At 40.0% G+C, this 16,274-nt stretch overlaps 1 protein-coding gene across 11 annotated transcripts in view; it reads left to right on the forward strand.

The window, feature by feature from the left end:
* tnr (tenascin R (restrictin, janusin)) overlaps window positions 1-16,274 on the forward strand; it is a 176,767-nt gene that overhangs the window by 87,026 nt on the left and 73,467 nt on the right. For 10 of the 11 annotated variants that reach the window (XM_054752796.1, XM_054752785.1, XM_054752846.1 and 7 more), the window contains 5 exons: window positions 6,801-6,921; window positions 8,923-9,139; window positions 9,533-9,633; window positions 9,712-9,874; window positions 9,990-10,466. In XM_054752796.1, the coding sequence (XP_054608771.1) occupies window positions 6,801-6,921; window positions 8,923-9,139; window positions 9,533-9,633; window positions 9,712-9,874; window positions 9,990-10,466 (1,079 nt within the window). Of the gene's footprint in view, window positions 1-6,288; window positions 6,453-6,800; window positions 6,922-8,922; window positions 9,140-9,532; window positions 9,634-9,711; window positions 9,875-9,989; window positions 10,467-16,274 lie in introns of those variants that run through there. The other variant, XM_054752864.1, reaches the window with a different exon arrangement.

Below are 16,274 nucleotides of genomic sequence, written 5' to 3' on the forward strand. Positions count from 1 at the left end.
TCACAATGCACTGGACGAGTGCACAGTACTTCTAGTTATTTGTCATTTGCAATAACGCATGCAAATAAGTACGACTTGAAAGTAAAATTGACACGTTACTATGCATTTAGTCCAAAATGTTAATGTAACAAAGAGATTTTAATCATATATTTTAGCTACAGATCAATGACGTGCAGTCAGGGGAGGCATGATAAAAAATGACAAAAAATAATGATAATATAAATGATGAATAATGGTAACATAAGATGTCCATTTCCTGATCAAATACAGTGCAGAAAATTATGATAAGATGAGGCTGCCGCAAGCGTCTCTTCTCGGCTTAGCTCCAACTACCATTGGAGTGCACTCTGTGAGTGTAAAATTGTGATATAGTGAACCCGTGAAATTTTTCAGTTAATAAAAAGTGGGACTAAGAAGTATGTGGAAACAATGTGAAAACATTTTTTTTAACCAAAGTGAATTGTAATTGCAATCTGTATGAACATTTTTTTTTTTAACTCCAAAGGAGTTAACCAGCCTTGAACCTCACCGCACGTCAGTGCTACAGATTATGGTGACTGCGTTGTACTTTTGCTTTTAAGATCTAATTGCAGCCTTTGATACAGTGGACCATGGGTTCCTGATGTCTCGTTCAGAGCATCAGTGTGAGCATCAGGCCCGTTGCACAAAACTAGGATAAGGGATTAAGCCGGTATGTCTTGGTTGTCCTGGCTCAAATTACTCGGGTGCACAAATTCGGGTGCACAAAAGTGGGATAGTGGAAAGCGGGATATGTTTGTACATAAGTTACCATGGAGATTTATTCTGTGGAGCGAGCCTGCGCCAGACCAGGCTAAAGTCCAGGATCTATTAATCTCATCCCTTATCTCAATCAGTACTCACCATAATTGGAAACCAGTAATTATTCGACTGTCCACTACACATTGTTATCACATTGAACTACACCCACTGTCGTTATTTCAACATTTGTCATCGTTCATGTCAATCATTGTAGATAAAAGATTTCAGATGATGTTGCAATCATTAGATCATTTAAAATAAAAGAGTTATGCAGTCTGATGGTGTTACACAATGTCACTCACATCCGCAGTCAATTTCAACTTTTAAACGGATTCATAATCACAGCGCGACTACGTTTTCAGAGATGTTAATTGTGTTGGTTAATGTGGATGTGTACTACGTTACCCAGAAGCCTTAGCGCTTGAGGGGAAACCGGAAGTTTACATGCTGTTGAAGCTACAAGCGAGTAATGGTGACGTGATGTGCTAATAAAGAGTTCATAGATTTTATTGTACATAGATATTACTGTTGATTTGTTAAACAAGCAACAAACAACATTAATTAACTATTTGGATTTTAATTATGATGGTTTCAGAGGCGCAGTGAGTGTGTATTTGTATTGCAAATCACCTTTGCAATACTTTGCCACGCTTTCTGTCTTTGTTTTATGGCTACAGCGTTGTTGCCTTTTTTAATTTGTTTTTTGTTTATTTGTTTGTTTTGTTTTTGTTTGGGGTTTTTTTTTGGCGTCCTCTGGGACTCCAGCTGTAGATTTGGGACCTTATGGTTACGTTACGTTTTTAATTTTATTAGAGATATTTTAGATATACCTTGTTGCCTTCTGTGCGTCTTCTATCTTGTACTCTGTATTATTCAGTACAGCACTTTGGTCCACTGTGGTTGTTTTTTAAACGCTTTCCAAATGAAGTTTGATTGGATGGGATTGGAAAAGAAAAGAAGCATGTTAGTGGACTTGAACTGGCAGCAACACAATGTGCACTGTAACTGTAGCAACCGCTAAAAGCATTACATAGACTAAATACACATAATAGCTAAATTTGCTTGAATTCAGTTTGACTGCCCTTGTCACTCTTTCCCCCACTCCTTTGATACTTTTCTGCAAAAGCTGATACTACAAGTACATGTTTATAGATGCCATGTGAGTACCTTAAAACACTTTATGTTGGTCATTGGTCATGGTTTCTGTGCTTCAGCTCTGGTCTCTGCAGTATTTGAATATGCCACGGTTTCCACTTAGCTGCAGCTGCCGTCAGTCTCCTCTTGAATAAAATGTGAATCCTTACTTTAGCGGACATGCCGAGAAGAAAATACCGGAGACTGTCATTGTCCTCCTTGACTATGAAGGTACCAAGTGTTAAACCATACATCATGATCAATGAGCAAGACCAATTATGGTGCCTTTTTGGAATGCACTTCTCATTTCATTTCTTCTCAAGTGGGAGCTCTTGCAGGATGAAAGAGGAAGCTATTGTCTAAAAATGTAAGCAGCCATGAATGCAAGAACATCACCTCAATAAAAGGATGATCCAACAAAGATGAAATGAAAGCAAGGCAAGGTAGAGAGCGTTTTCATCTTTTTTTCTTGGTATGGCGTCCTGCGTGGCTTTTATGATTTACTTGCACTTCTAATTATTAAAGTTTGAGTTTGAACTCAGTATTCGCTTATGGGAATCAGTTGGATACATATAAAGCACAGTCATTAAATAGCACATTTCAGTTTAACACGCAGGGATCTTGCTCTGTACATGCTGACACTTCTAATTACCATCAAGGCAGGAAGGACGATTATTACAGTGACAAGAGGGAAACACTTGATACATGACACTGCTTGAACGTGTGTGTGTGTGTATTGCAGCAACAGCAGCTCTCTGGGGTTTGTGTTGGCTGCATGTGTTCATCTAAGTGCATGTGTTCTGCCTCCTGGAGAATAAATGAAGCTGATGTTGAGGAGCCTGGAGGATGCAGAACCTCTTTGAATGATGAAATGCAGCCTTAATTTAACCTTTGTGAATAAAACTACTCACATGGGCATCAAGCTTGCACTGTGACCCTTTGGACTCGTTAAAAGCTCTTAAATTATACTCTCATGAGCTATTTTTGTTTTCATCGTTATATTTGTTGCTACATACAGTATCTTATAATATAGCTCTGCTATCTGGCAGTCAGCTATAGACATGGGAGCTATAAGTTTGATCATCTGGCTTTTCTTCAGTGAATAGCATGATGTTGCTGTTAAAATGTGAGTGCAATGTTAGCACTGTAGCTAACATAGCTATGCTAACTTTGTTAACATATGTGTCCTCCTGTCCGACTCCTTCATGTCAAGTTGTTGTATGTGATATATGGCATCTATTACATTAGACTAATGACAAATGCAGAGTTGCAGCAAACGGCATGTTCATTTGGGCTTACTAAAAGCACATCCAACACACTTCCAATACACCGTTTATTTCAAATTGTTGAAAAATAGTACAATATGGTACCCTTAATTATTCACCTTATCAATATATTTTGGCTAATTCTATACATCCACTATACAGCCACCTTTTTTAGAGCAATTTGGGGAAGGCCCGAGAAGGCATGGTTGGATCAATTAGGCTTGGAAGAATCTCCTCAAAGACTGACTTACACTCTGACATTATGTACAAAGTCTTCCTAGAAGAGTGGACGCCCCATACTTCGGTTCATGTACAGCAAAATGTCTTGAAAAGAAAAAAGCCAAAGCAAAACATCTATTACTTTACCATAGAACTATTTTTAGCCATTATCCTTATTAAACAGGAGAAATACAGAAGGGACTCAAGGTCTCCTCCTCAGACGGAGGTTTTCTTGTCCTCCATCGCGTCAAGTGCTTGATCATGTGATGTCCAGTTGGTTTTCTTTCATGTATGTAGCATATGGTTCTCGACCTAATACATTTGTAAAGGGCCTTGAGATAACTTCTGTTTTGATAGAAGTTACATTTAATACACCTGATTTAAATTGGGAAAATTAAATAATAATACCATCCACAGAGGGCCAAGTTTTAAGCATCCATTAAAGCCTCCTAGTGAAGCTATACTTGGCTTAATGGACACTGCTTCAGCTAATTGCTTTGAGCACACAGCTTCCTGCTGGCTTTAAGCATGAAATTAGGATAGAGCATTTTGCACATCACATATGAACTTTCTGGGAAATAACTGTTTAGCTCAGGCTGAGTCATATACTACAATAGATATATTCAAATATTTATTTTCTCTGCTTTAAATTGTAAATATATATTTTTTCATGGTATCTTAAATAGACAGTGGTTTGATGGAGTTATCTGCAGGGGGAAAAAAGTGCTACATGAATCCAGCAGAGAGTACTGTCTCAAAAGTCAATTAATTCAATATGTTTCAGCAGGACGATGCTTTGAGAGGATATTTTTAAGTACTATAGTAATGTGTCTTAATTAAATTAAAAATTTGTGAGGCATAATATAGTGTTTTGAGTATATAAAAATAGTTACTTTTAGGGCTTTTTATGGTTGCGTCCAATATTCTTGGTTATCCGCCATTTACGGGGGTCTTGGTGCGTAACACCCCCGCAAATGGCAAGGTTCTACTGCATATGGGTAAGAGCACTGAGACATACTATGTCCAGTAAATCTTAATTTTATCAAGGGTCCTCTATTATATAAAAATTACTTTTAAAATTATGTTCTAGCAGTAACACAGTCACAGAAACAATTATTTGACCAAGCTTGTTTTTCCTGTTTCTTGTTCATATTAATGCCTGGTACAACTAAAGGCACATGTGTTGGACAAATACAATGATGACAAAAAGTAGCTCATAAGAGTTAGATTTTTTTGGCAGCACAATGCCATAGTTGTTGATGTACCATAATTTCTAATGTATTGCCTGCTACTTTTTTCTTAAATTTGAACCCTGCAGTTTATACAGCGGTGTGGCTAATTTATGACTCGTGACAACTGCTATACTTCAGAACTACTACTACGACGTGTTTAAATACTGTGCCGCTTGCGAGTCAGTAATGAAACGGTAGCTTTTTCTTTGCCAGGAGCCAACCACAAGCTATAAAGGAACGCACAACAAGCTTGTCAACCGACCGGAAAGGAGGTCATTACTAAATATAACACTCCGACTCACAATGTCATCTTAGATGGAAGGCTAAAATCATCACACAACAACCTAACACTCAAAAGGTAGCTAGGAAATATACAAGACAAGTACCAATAAGCAACTTTTTACCTTCTTCTCATAATGCATTATTACTAGCCGAGCAGTTCATTGGCCAATGGCAACCATTGGCTGCCACCAGAGGGAGTTCATCAGCTCCCCACCTCATGAGCTCCCATGGCCTGGGCATGCTGGCGGGCAGCCTTGGCAGCCATTGGCCAATTAACTGCTCTGCTGGGAATAATTCATTATGGGAAGAAGTTAAAATAGTTGCCGTTTTTAATATTAAATTTGCATTAGTACATACCTGATATATTGCGTAGCTACCTTTTAAGTGTTAAGTAGCTGTGTGATGATTTTAGCCTTTTATCTAAGATGACACTGTGAGTCAGACTATTATACTGAGTAATGACCTCCTGCGATTTCCGATCGGTTGATAAGCTCGTTGTGAGTTTTGTCATAGCTCATGTTTGGCTCCTGTCAAATAAAGAGCTGCCTGGTCCTTTTATGAAGTGTTGTGGATTCCTTATAGAGCAGACTAAATCAAGTCAGTGCAGATAAAACAATGCTCCAACTTTGCATTAATTAAGTTTAATATGTTTTTTTTTCTTTTCAAGACAATTTGATGTACATAATGTCAGAGTGTGTGTCAGTCTTTGAGGAGATTCTTCCAAGCCAAACTGATCCAAGCATGCCTTCTTGGGCTTTCCCCCAAATTGCTCTTAAATAGAATTAGCCAAAATATACTGATAAGATGAAGACCTAATGGTATCGTATTGTACGATTTTTCAACAATTTTGAATAAATGGTGTATTGGAAGGGTGTTGGAAGTGCTTTTAGTAAGCCCAAATGAACATGCCGTTTGCTGCAACTCTGCATTTGTCATTAGTCTAATGTAATAGATGACATATATCACATACAACAACTTGACATGAAGGAGTGGGACAGGACACATACATTAACAAAGCTAGCATAGCTATGTTAGCTACAGTGCTAACATTACACTTACACAGATATGTAGTAACAAATATAACGATGAAAACGATGGTCCCAACCAGTTAGGTTTAGGGGGCAATCACTTTTTCACACACGGCCATGTAGGTTTGGATTTTTTTCTCCTTTAATAATAATAAAAATAATAATTATAATAATCATTAGAATTTTCAGTTGGGTTGTCATTGACTAATATTTAAATTTGTTTGATGATCTGAAACATTTAAGTGTGACAAACATGCAAAAAAATAAGAAATCAGGAAGGGGGCAAACACTTTTTCACACCACTGTATATAAGCCACATATGTCCAATGTGTTCCCTCCTCTCTGGTCTCACTTCTCTGCTCCATGGAGAGAGGATTACAGCAGCATCACTCAAAAGTGTCTCTCCTGAAATCCGTGTATCAGCTCTCTCCCTGAGCAACACTTCTGTACTTCTCCCGTGTGGAGGGATCATATGTCTGCTATTGCGCGGAGAAATACATTCAAGGTTCTGTGTAAGTGCTTTAATCCCTGGAATTTAAAAAATATATATTTCCTCCTCTTACCAAATCCAATTACTCTACATCTGATCAAAGGTATTTATTTTCCGTGAAGATGGTAACGGCATTCCGTTCACACACACGCATGAATACAGCACCACTATTGAAGACATGGGCAGAACATACAGTGGCAACCAGCAAAGCAAGCTTAAAAGGGATAATCAGCTTTTGAAGACTGATTTAACTAGAAAGAGATTCATAATGATTTAAATACACTCCGAGGGGTACTCTTCAATTTATTTCCCTTGACATTTAGTCTTTGTGATATTCTAATTTAGTTTTTCTCCACTCATTCCTCAACAGGTGTTTGAGGAGTGGACTGGTGAGATTTGTTCTCAGAATGCAACTTGCGCAGAAGCATCACTGGGCCACGATGCCAGCACCAGGCTGCATCCTGGCTTTGGCTCTCTTTCTGGCTCTACAGGTAACAATATCACTCATTTTCTGTATTAATGTATTTCTGTATTCATCTTTAATGCAGTGGAAGCTCCAAAGCTTTAGATGGCTTTTTTGTGTGATGCGAAGAGTACCAATGATGGCAAAAAAAAGGACATGTGTGATTAGGGATGGTAAAGATTTTTACAATTACAATTTCATTTTTGATTCTGCCTAAAGATTTGATTCTTTATATATTCTATTGTCGATTTTGATTTGGGAAAAAAAGGAGAACAGGTCAATAGCATCAACTTTTACTTTAGGAGTACATGACCTTGCAAAGATGGTCCCAACAAAAAATGTAATTGTTTTGCAAATAAATATAATTAATATAATTATAATATTAATAATAAAAATAATTGATACATTGAATAAAAATACAATATATTGAACTCACCTACCAAAATCAGGGGTACTTATACTGTGGCAAATGCAATCCCTTAAAATGGCATGAGGTGACAGCCTAGGTAGCAAAATGTGGCTGAATCAACATTGAGATATTGTCCGGCTGAAGATTGGAATTAACATTGATGTCTGGCATTGAGCAACGTTGAACATGCTTGCTATGATTGACTTTCTTTACCCGGGCCAGGTGATCTGTAGTCATTTGTGTAACTACTTACCTTACTAAGGAGTATTAATGCTACATACACCAGCTAGCGATTAGCTCAGTGCCATCCATCCATCCATCTTCTTCCGCTTATCCAAGATCGGGGTCACGGGGGCAGCAGCCTAAGCAGGGAAGCACAGACTTTTCCTCTCGGCTACTTTGTCCAGTTGGGCAGTTTACGTGTCCTAAGTCTTTCCCAAAGCCTCCTACCGGTCGGACGTGCACTCAACACTCCAGAGAGGCGTCCGGGAGGCATCCTGACCTGATGGTGAGCCACCTCTCAATGCGGCGGAGCAGCGGTTTTACTTCGAGTTTCTCCCTGGTGACAGTGCTTCTCACCTTATCTCTAAGGAAAAGCCCAGTCACCCTTTGGAGAAAACTAATTTTGGCCACTATTTTGGTCACTACCCAAAAGCTCATGACCTCAGGACCATAGGTGAGGGTAGGAACAAAGCTCGACCGGTAAATTGAGAGACCCCAACTTACTTACCTACTTAAACTCCTCCACTTGGGGCAGGATCTCGTCCCCACTCCACCCTTTTCCGGGTGAGAACCATGGACTTGGACTAGGAGGCGCAGATTTTCATCCCAGCCGCTTCACACTCGGCTGTGAACCGATCGAGTGAGTGCTGAAGGTCATGGCTGGATGAAGCCAGCAGCTCAGTGCTACTATCTTTTTTGGTTCAACATTCTAAATAAACAAACTGCTTTACCATGGTGCTGGTTAAAACAATGCTAATGTAACTATTAACATGAATAATATGTATCTATACACATTATAAATCTATATGCAGTTTTAATCTCAAAACTCACTAGCAAGTTAGCGAGTGACAATGCTATTAATGCTATCTCCGAACTAAAGTTTACACAGCACACCAATAATGCACAGTTAGCCTTTAGTCAAATAATTACAGCCGACTTATGCTATCTTATAATAAATTATATTACTTAAAGACTTGGCATTGTGTCATACAGGGAAGAACTCCCACCCCCCATCAGCACCACTGAAACTATGTCAATTCAGTGTAGAGCATTTCATCATTGAAAAATCATCATTTATACTACTGTGATTCACCAACAGTCTTTCAAAAGCTCAAATGGTACCTGGAATTAAAAATGGAATTAACATTTTCAACCTCAACCAAAAATAACCAATCTGATCAAAATCCAACACTGAATTAATGTTTTTGCTATCTGGGTGAATACTGTAGTTAATTCACTTAAGATCATGTTACTATGGAGGGGAAAAAAGTTTTGAAATTAGAACAAATGCATTACAGAAGTGATCATTGAGTTTGGAGGTTCCACTGTATAAAAAAATAGAAATACATTAAAACAGAAAGGGAGTTCAAAGCACACCTTTATGGTCTCCCTCCATAGGATGCTACTCATGCCGCTCCATCCGGAGACAACAAGTTGGTCAGGACCACCCGATTGAGGAGGCAGATTCCAGATGGTGATACCTCGGCTTCTGCAGCTAACCAGACGATGCAAGAGCAACCTTTGGTCTTCAACCACGTTTATAACATTAACGTACCTGTGGAGTCTCTATGCTCGGTCGACCTTGACGCCTCTGCACCACCCGGCCCAGGAAATGGTGAGGCTCGCTAATTCATTTTTCTTGTTAAGGTGTTGAACTTTTGTTAACAGACAAATTCAAGGGTTCACTGCCTATTCTTGAATTTTACGTCAACTTTATGAAAAGAAATCCCCAATTCATTGCTGAAGTTTACATGATCAAGTCCAGTAAAAGAGAGTGTAGAAATCACTCCACCCTAGAGCATAGAGACACATGCAGATAATGAATGAAGATGGCATTGTATTTTGAATTTGAAGGGTTCCATTAGTCAGGAATTGTACTGATTTCTGTCTCTCTACTATTTGTGGTTTCATTACTGTGATGCATAACAATTTCTAAATGTATGTTCATGCAAGTATTAATTTTTACTCTTTCTTGCAAGTATTAATTCTTATTCTTTCTCTTTCCAAGGTCCCCGTGCTGAGCTAGGATCCAGAGCATCTGTAGAAGGACCACTGGACTCAGTTGGACCAACAGAGTACACTGAACAGTCAATGGATGCTGACAGCCAGGTCGGTTTTCACTACCCTATTGTTCATCAATGAAGGCAATCACATTCCCTAAAGCCCACCAATGTTTATCTTGTTCAGGTAACATTCACTCACCGTATCAACATCCCGAAAGCGGCCTGTGGTTGCCCAGCAACCGTCACGATCCAGCAACTCGCCATGAGGGTGGAGATGCTGGAGAGAGAGGTGACCATGCTTCGGACTCAATGTGGAACCGGTTGCTGTGGAGAGAATCCAGCCATTGGTGAGTGATCTTTAGGTGTAACACAAACTCCTTAGTTCACCCTCAGTCCTACGCAAGTGCTTGGATGAGATTTGTATAAGGTTATTTCTTGGTAACATTGTTAAATGTTTCCCAGGCCGTTTTGACTATTTCCCAGGATGCAACGGCCGCGGCAGCTTTAGCCTGGAGCTGTGCGGCTGCATATGTGACGAAGGCTGGACGGGCAAAAACTGCTCAGAACCACGTTGTCCCAATGACTGTTCCGGCCAGGGCGTCTGCATCGAGGGTGAATGTGTGTGCGACCGCGACTTCTCAGGAGAAAACTGCTCTGAACCGCGGTGTCCGGCTGACTGCTCGGGCCGTGGCTTGTGCATCGACGGGGAGTGCGTGTGTGAGGACTCATTCTCCGGCGAGGACTGCATGGTCGGGAGGTGCGTGAACGACTGCTCGGACCAGGGGTTGTGCGTGAACAGTACGTGCCAGTGCCGACCCGGGTACGTGGGGGAGGACTGCTCACTGGTGTACTGTGCTAACAACTGCAGCAAAAAGGGAATCTGCAAGGATGGCTTCTGCGTTTGCCAGAATGGCTTTGCTGGAGATGACTGCAATTCCGGTAGGTTCAATCTGCCTGTTTTCAAATCTGTTTGATCCTGTTTTTTGAAAAGCGTGGGTTGAATCCTTAAAGGGATAGTTTGTTTTTTTTGACCTGAAGTTGTATGACATCACTATCAGCAGTGTAGTGCATCGGTGGTGACTTACCCCCACTTTGTTCTGTGAACTTAGTTCTGGTCGGATTTCGGTGATGAGGAACGTAGTTCCGGTTTGTTGGTGGGGCCACATAATAAAGAGTTAGGCTTCTCAAACCAATATGTGTTCGAAAGAGTAATACAATTGCATCACAAAAATGCCTCCTCGAAAAGAGGACCTCAGACCTCACAATCGCTTGGCGTTACTTCTCTTTCCTGTCGTATCACTCCGCGCTGCCGCCTGTCCTTTGTTGCGTACGTATGTGTTTGACAGCGGATGAAAACGATGCTGCGACACCTTCGATGCTCTTGTGTCGCCTTCATCTGCTGTGGAACACATACACAACAATGGACAGGCTTCAGCGCATAGTGGTACGACAGGAGAGAAAAGTTACGTTGAGTGATTGTGAGGTCAGATTTTTTTTCGAGAAGGCATTTTTGTGATGCAAATGTATGACACTTTTAAACGTGTATTGTTTTGAGAAGCCAAACTCTTTACAGGAACAGGAACTACGCTCCTCATTACCAAAATCCGACCAGAACTCGGCTCACGGGATGAAGTGTGTGTGTGTGTGTGTGTGTGTGTGTGTGTGTGTGTGTGTGTGTGTGTGTGTGTGTGGGGGGGGGGGGGGGGGGGGGGGGGGGTAAGTCACTTTTGTTAAAAAAAATTTGAACTGTCCCTTTAAAGGCAACATAATCATGTCGAAACCAAAAGCAGAGCTTTTGGATGTCATACATGTTTAACATCTCCCAGCCACAGAGGACATCAGAGAAAAGTGGATTAACTTTATTTACCAATATTAGCCGTTCCTACTGGGGCTTCAGACCTTTGTCACGAGCACAGAGGAGCTCTGCCTGTTGTTCCAAGGGTGAATATTCTCTTCTTTCCCTCTGTAGAAATAAGACTTGGACTGTAGTTTTCTGGGTATAGCTTTTATTTCAACGCCCATCATGTGACAAGCCGCTTACACTAAACACTCCTTCTCTCACCCTTTAAAGAGCCCACACATGTCTGATTGTCACTGCAATAGAGGGGAGCAGAGTGAGCAGCCATTGCCATTGCCTCCCAAAACTGGCTGCTTGGGACAAAGCTGTTTCGAGGGTTTGTGCTGTTGGGCAGCTATTGTTAAACCTCACACCAAACATATTTAGATAGCTAGGAACTGTTTCAATCAGTGGAACAAATGCAAAATATGTCTCGTTTAAGGAATAGCATAACCATTTTATCATTCTAATATGTAGTCATGAGTAGTTGGCCAGTTATTGGCTACCATATAACAATACGTCAGTAGGTATGAACATACAGTATGTGCATCATGTGTGAGTGGGTAGCTAAATCTCATTTCACTTGGACATAACCAATTTGTCCACCTGGCGTAGTATTTAAATCTGACTCCACAGATCACAGATACATTTACGGTATGGATTCTGGAGTAAAAATTGCATGTAAAGGCCCACAAGTCCTTTTTTTAAAGTTGCCAGCCTCATTTAAATGCATATGGCGATGTGTGTGTGACTAACTGGACAGCACAAGGTATAGTAGCATTCATTTGTCAAATGTCACATTCATCCTGGGAGAGAACCGTCACAGTAGCCGCAGCTGAGTCTGGCTAGCCTCTGTTCCGTGCACCTCCATGCCAAATATCAGATCCTCCTCTGCTGTTTGGGATGTGGCTGTCAAAGCAGTGATGGATGAGGACAGACAGGAGAGTGGATGACATATAGACAGAATTCTCAGGTTGATCTCTCCTCACTGCCGTCCTATATATAGCCATGTGAGGTGGCCTGAAATGCTAATTTCATCTGCAATTAGACGTGGAAATATGTGGCGCATTTTGCTGAATACAAAACAAAGCAATTACGAGACCTTTTGGTTGACAGGCTTAAGTGTTGTTAAAAGAATCTGGAAAGTGGATTGTGTTTCTGTTGGCCTTTACCCTCCCACTGTGAGGAATAATGGCGGCTGTTGACTTGAAATTGGATGCTTCAGGCATGAGATAAGAGGATGCGTATCTTTACATACACATCATATCACCCACACATCACCCACTAAGCAGAGACCAACTTGAACTGAGCAGCGGTATTTGATCTAGACAGTATTTCATACTCATTTCAATGTCGCAGTCGGGAAAGAAATTCAAGTGCATGTAGGAAGCTGACTTTTTATGGACAATACACAGTAGATAATCATGTTGTAAATCTTTTTAAAGATTTTACAGAAACTCGCACAGCTAATCTGCATTCATGGTCTGCATCATAGGTACAAAATGCATAATTATTCCCAGGATTTGTTGTGTAATTGAGCAGTAATTTTCACAAATTCACTACAAGATTTACTCTTTTCTTTGTGTGCATCTCAAAAGGGTACATTTCTTATTAAAAATGAATAAACCAGAAATACACTCAATTTGCAATAAAAGAACTGTATCAAAAATGTCAAATGTCTTTTATTTGACACATTAATTCCTGCTTGAAAGTCTCTTTCAAAACTCAGCATTATTATCTATGAAAGACTAAATTCACAGTACAGTTCATTATAGGCACAGTAACTATTTTACTATACTATTTCTTCTCAAGGAACAATGTAGTTTCTGAAGTAAACTTAGATATACCTTAGAGTAGTCAGTGTACAGCTTGTTTAGCAGTACAGTGTTGACTTACAGTATATCGACTGAAAATTACTCAACATACAGACATTATTGTCTTAATAGCTAGAAACACATGTGCGTAGTAGGATAACTGTGTCTTGCCTACAGTCAAGCATGGGGAAGGTAGCGTTGTGGTCTGGGGCTGCATGAGTGCTACCATCACTCGGGAGAATAAATAAAGTATATCCAAATTTAATTTCTATATACAGTCGTCTCTCGCCACATCGCAGTTCAAACATCGCTCCCTCACTCTATCATGGTTTTACAAAAATTGTGGTTGAGTATGGCTTATTAGTCAAAAAATAGTGAAAGGCAAGTTATATGTAGTATTTCGGTCACTAGGCATCAGTAATGTTACATTGGTCAGACATGACATTATATAACACTACCTTCTCACAGCAGTCAGCCATAATAAAAAAATATCCTCCCATTCCGTGTGGAAGTGGTAAGTTTTTGTCTTCTTCCCCACTCTGCAATGTGGTGTAAACAAAGAATAATGGGAGTGTAAAGGTGACTCTTGGGGTGTTATTTCAGGTCTACAGGGCTCTTATGTTAAAAACTAGGAGGGTTGCAATTCGTTTTAATAACGATTCGTTTTGTATCACGATTCATGGTTGCTGATACGATTCAAGAACAATATCCGAACGATACGATCCGAAACGATTCAGTAACTTTAAATCGGTTCAGTAACTTTTTTGCCAAAAATTAAACCAAATAAATACCTGTATACTGAACAGTGCAGGTGAAGTTTCCTAGATTTATATTGTGTCTTGTAAGGGAATCAGGTATAAATTAATGATGGATATAAACAAACAAGTAAACAACAATTACGGTTTTGGCCTAGTCTCTGCCTAAACATGCTGGCGAGACCTGTGGCTTCTGCAGAGCTGACGTTACCTTGCGCTGCTGCTGCCTGGACCGTCAGTGTGTTGTGAAATCCCATGGCGCCTTAGTAGGTGATTTGTCGTGTTGCCGTGGTGTTTCACTTGGCCTGTACATATCCTACAAATAGAGAGCGACTTATTTAGAACATCTCCTTCTTTACAAAAACCCAAGTCTATCCACATACCGCAATTGTGGCTTAATTATTTCTTGCTCGCCAGCTTGTCCTTCGCCATCGACCATGCTACGTTTCGTTGTCTGATGATGTGGGTGAAGCTTCTGTTGTTGTTGCTTAATTTATTGGTATATATGTTTATGTGTTTATGTTTCTTGTGTTCTTATTCTTTCTTGTGTTTTCTTCTTTTCTTGGGAGAATGAACAGAATAAGATTTTCATTGCATGGTATAACTGCTGTTTTACCATGCACATGACAATAAAACTCTCTTGAATCTTGAATCTTGAATGGGTGGCGATGACGCAGACAACCAGACTCAATCGAGTACCGTTTAACGTCTATTTATCATTAAATGTTCTAAAAACATCCATATAACATCCATATAAAGCTTGCCATGCTTAAATCCAATGCTTTATTTCGTAGTATCGGTGCAATCGATCATTACCTTTTTAAACGATGTTTAATCAATGTATGTAGCCCATAATGGAAACTTGCCAGACACAGATCGATGTAGTTGAATCATAGGATGGTGTTATGACCTGGTGAATAAAGTATCTATCCATCTCAATTTCACAGGTGACCCTACTTAACCTTACGCAATACGTTGCGCCATAGCGCTACAGGCGTACACTTCATATCCGCTGACTCTCTTCTTCTTCTTGTTTATGGCGGGTTGCAACCAACGTTTAGGTGCATACCGCCACCTACTGTACCGGAATGTAGAATCGGTGTGCACATTCCAGTGACAACCCGGCAGTGACAGATCTCAAAAGAATACTCATACAAATTCATTTTAACTATTAAATAGACTTAAATGTAAGTTTTCTTCCTTATGTAAGTTGAATTGTATGATTTAGTTTATTATTTGTTACTGTTGTTGTTGTGATTGTTATTATTATTATTATCATTGTCATTGTTGTTATAATTGCTTTTGTTAAATATATTTATTTTTGGATGGTGTATTTGTGTGTCTTTACTTTTTTGGTTGTTTTGTGTGGTTTTCTGTCTCTTCAGGTTGTGGAGCTGGACTGGGGTGAAGCTGGGGTTGTTGTTGTTTCTTATTTTTGTTCTTTATTAATCAAATAAATAAATATATACAGTATTAAAAAAAGAAGAATACTCAAATAACTTTGCACTCTGTAGGGCTGTCGCAGAATAACCTGCCTTTTATACTACAGGGACATGAGGCAGCGGATCAGCCACAATATTATCATTACCCTTAATGTGCCTAATGTCCAGACTATAGAACTGGAGGAAGAGCCAATCTCGGTTTGGACTGCTCAAAGCACAAAGGAACGTAAAAGGGTTATGATCTTTGTAAACCACAATGGGATCATGCCCACTCACATAAATCTCAAAATGTTCAAGTGCCCATACAAGGGTCAAGGCTTCTTTCTCTTTGACAGAATAGTTAAATTTCTTAGAGAAGTGGTCGATCCACGCTTTACCTCTCCTGACCTGGCTCAAGGGCCACAACCAAAAGGATGTACAAACAATACTTTATTAGGACAAACTAATACAAAGTAAAGTCAATTAAGCGAAATTTAACCAAATCCAAATATTAACTAAATAATAAGACAATATAGGTCAATGTCAGTACAATGTATAGTGTAGGGTGGCAGTGGTTACCAACCTTTTTGAGCCCACGATCTCTGGTCTCGGCCGTGAACCTGCGCAAGATCGACCACCAAACGACAAATCTTTTGTCTCGTTGGCTCAGTGTCGTGGGTGAGCAATGGTGGTTGAGCAGAGAGGGGCTGTGTTACGACAGTCAGTCCAAACGAGCCATGTTTTTTAGAGGTGCACATCTACGGAGTTATATTTGTACCTTCATTTTGAGGTAGCAAAGCCAGATTTTGAGCCACATTAACGTGCAATAATTACTGTTGTGTGAGCAGGCACATCGCTGCGCACTGACACTCTGTCTCTTAACCTTTCCACACTTGTGAACACTGCGGGGCGAGGTGAGC

Source organism: Dunckerocampus dactyliophorus, chromosome 2, assembly GCF_027744805.1.
Source record: "Dunckerocampus dactyliophorus isolate RoL2022-P2 chromosome 2, RoL_Ddac_1.1, whole genome shotgun sequence".
NCBI classification, from domain to species: domain Eukaryota; kingdom Metazoa; phylum Chordata; class Actinopteri; order Syngnathiformes; family Syngnathidae; genus Dunckerocampus; species Dunckerocampus dactyliophorus.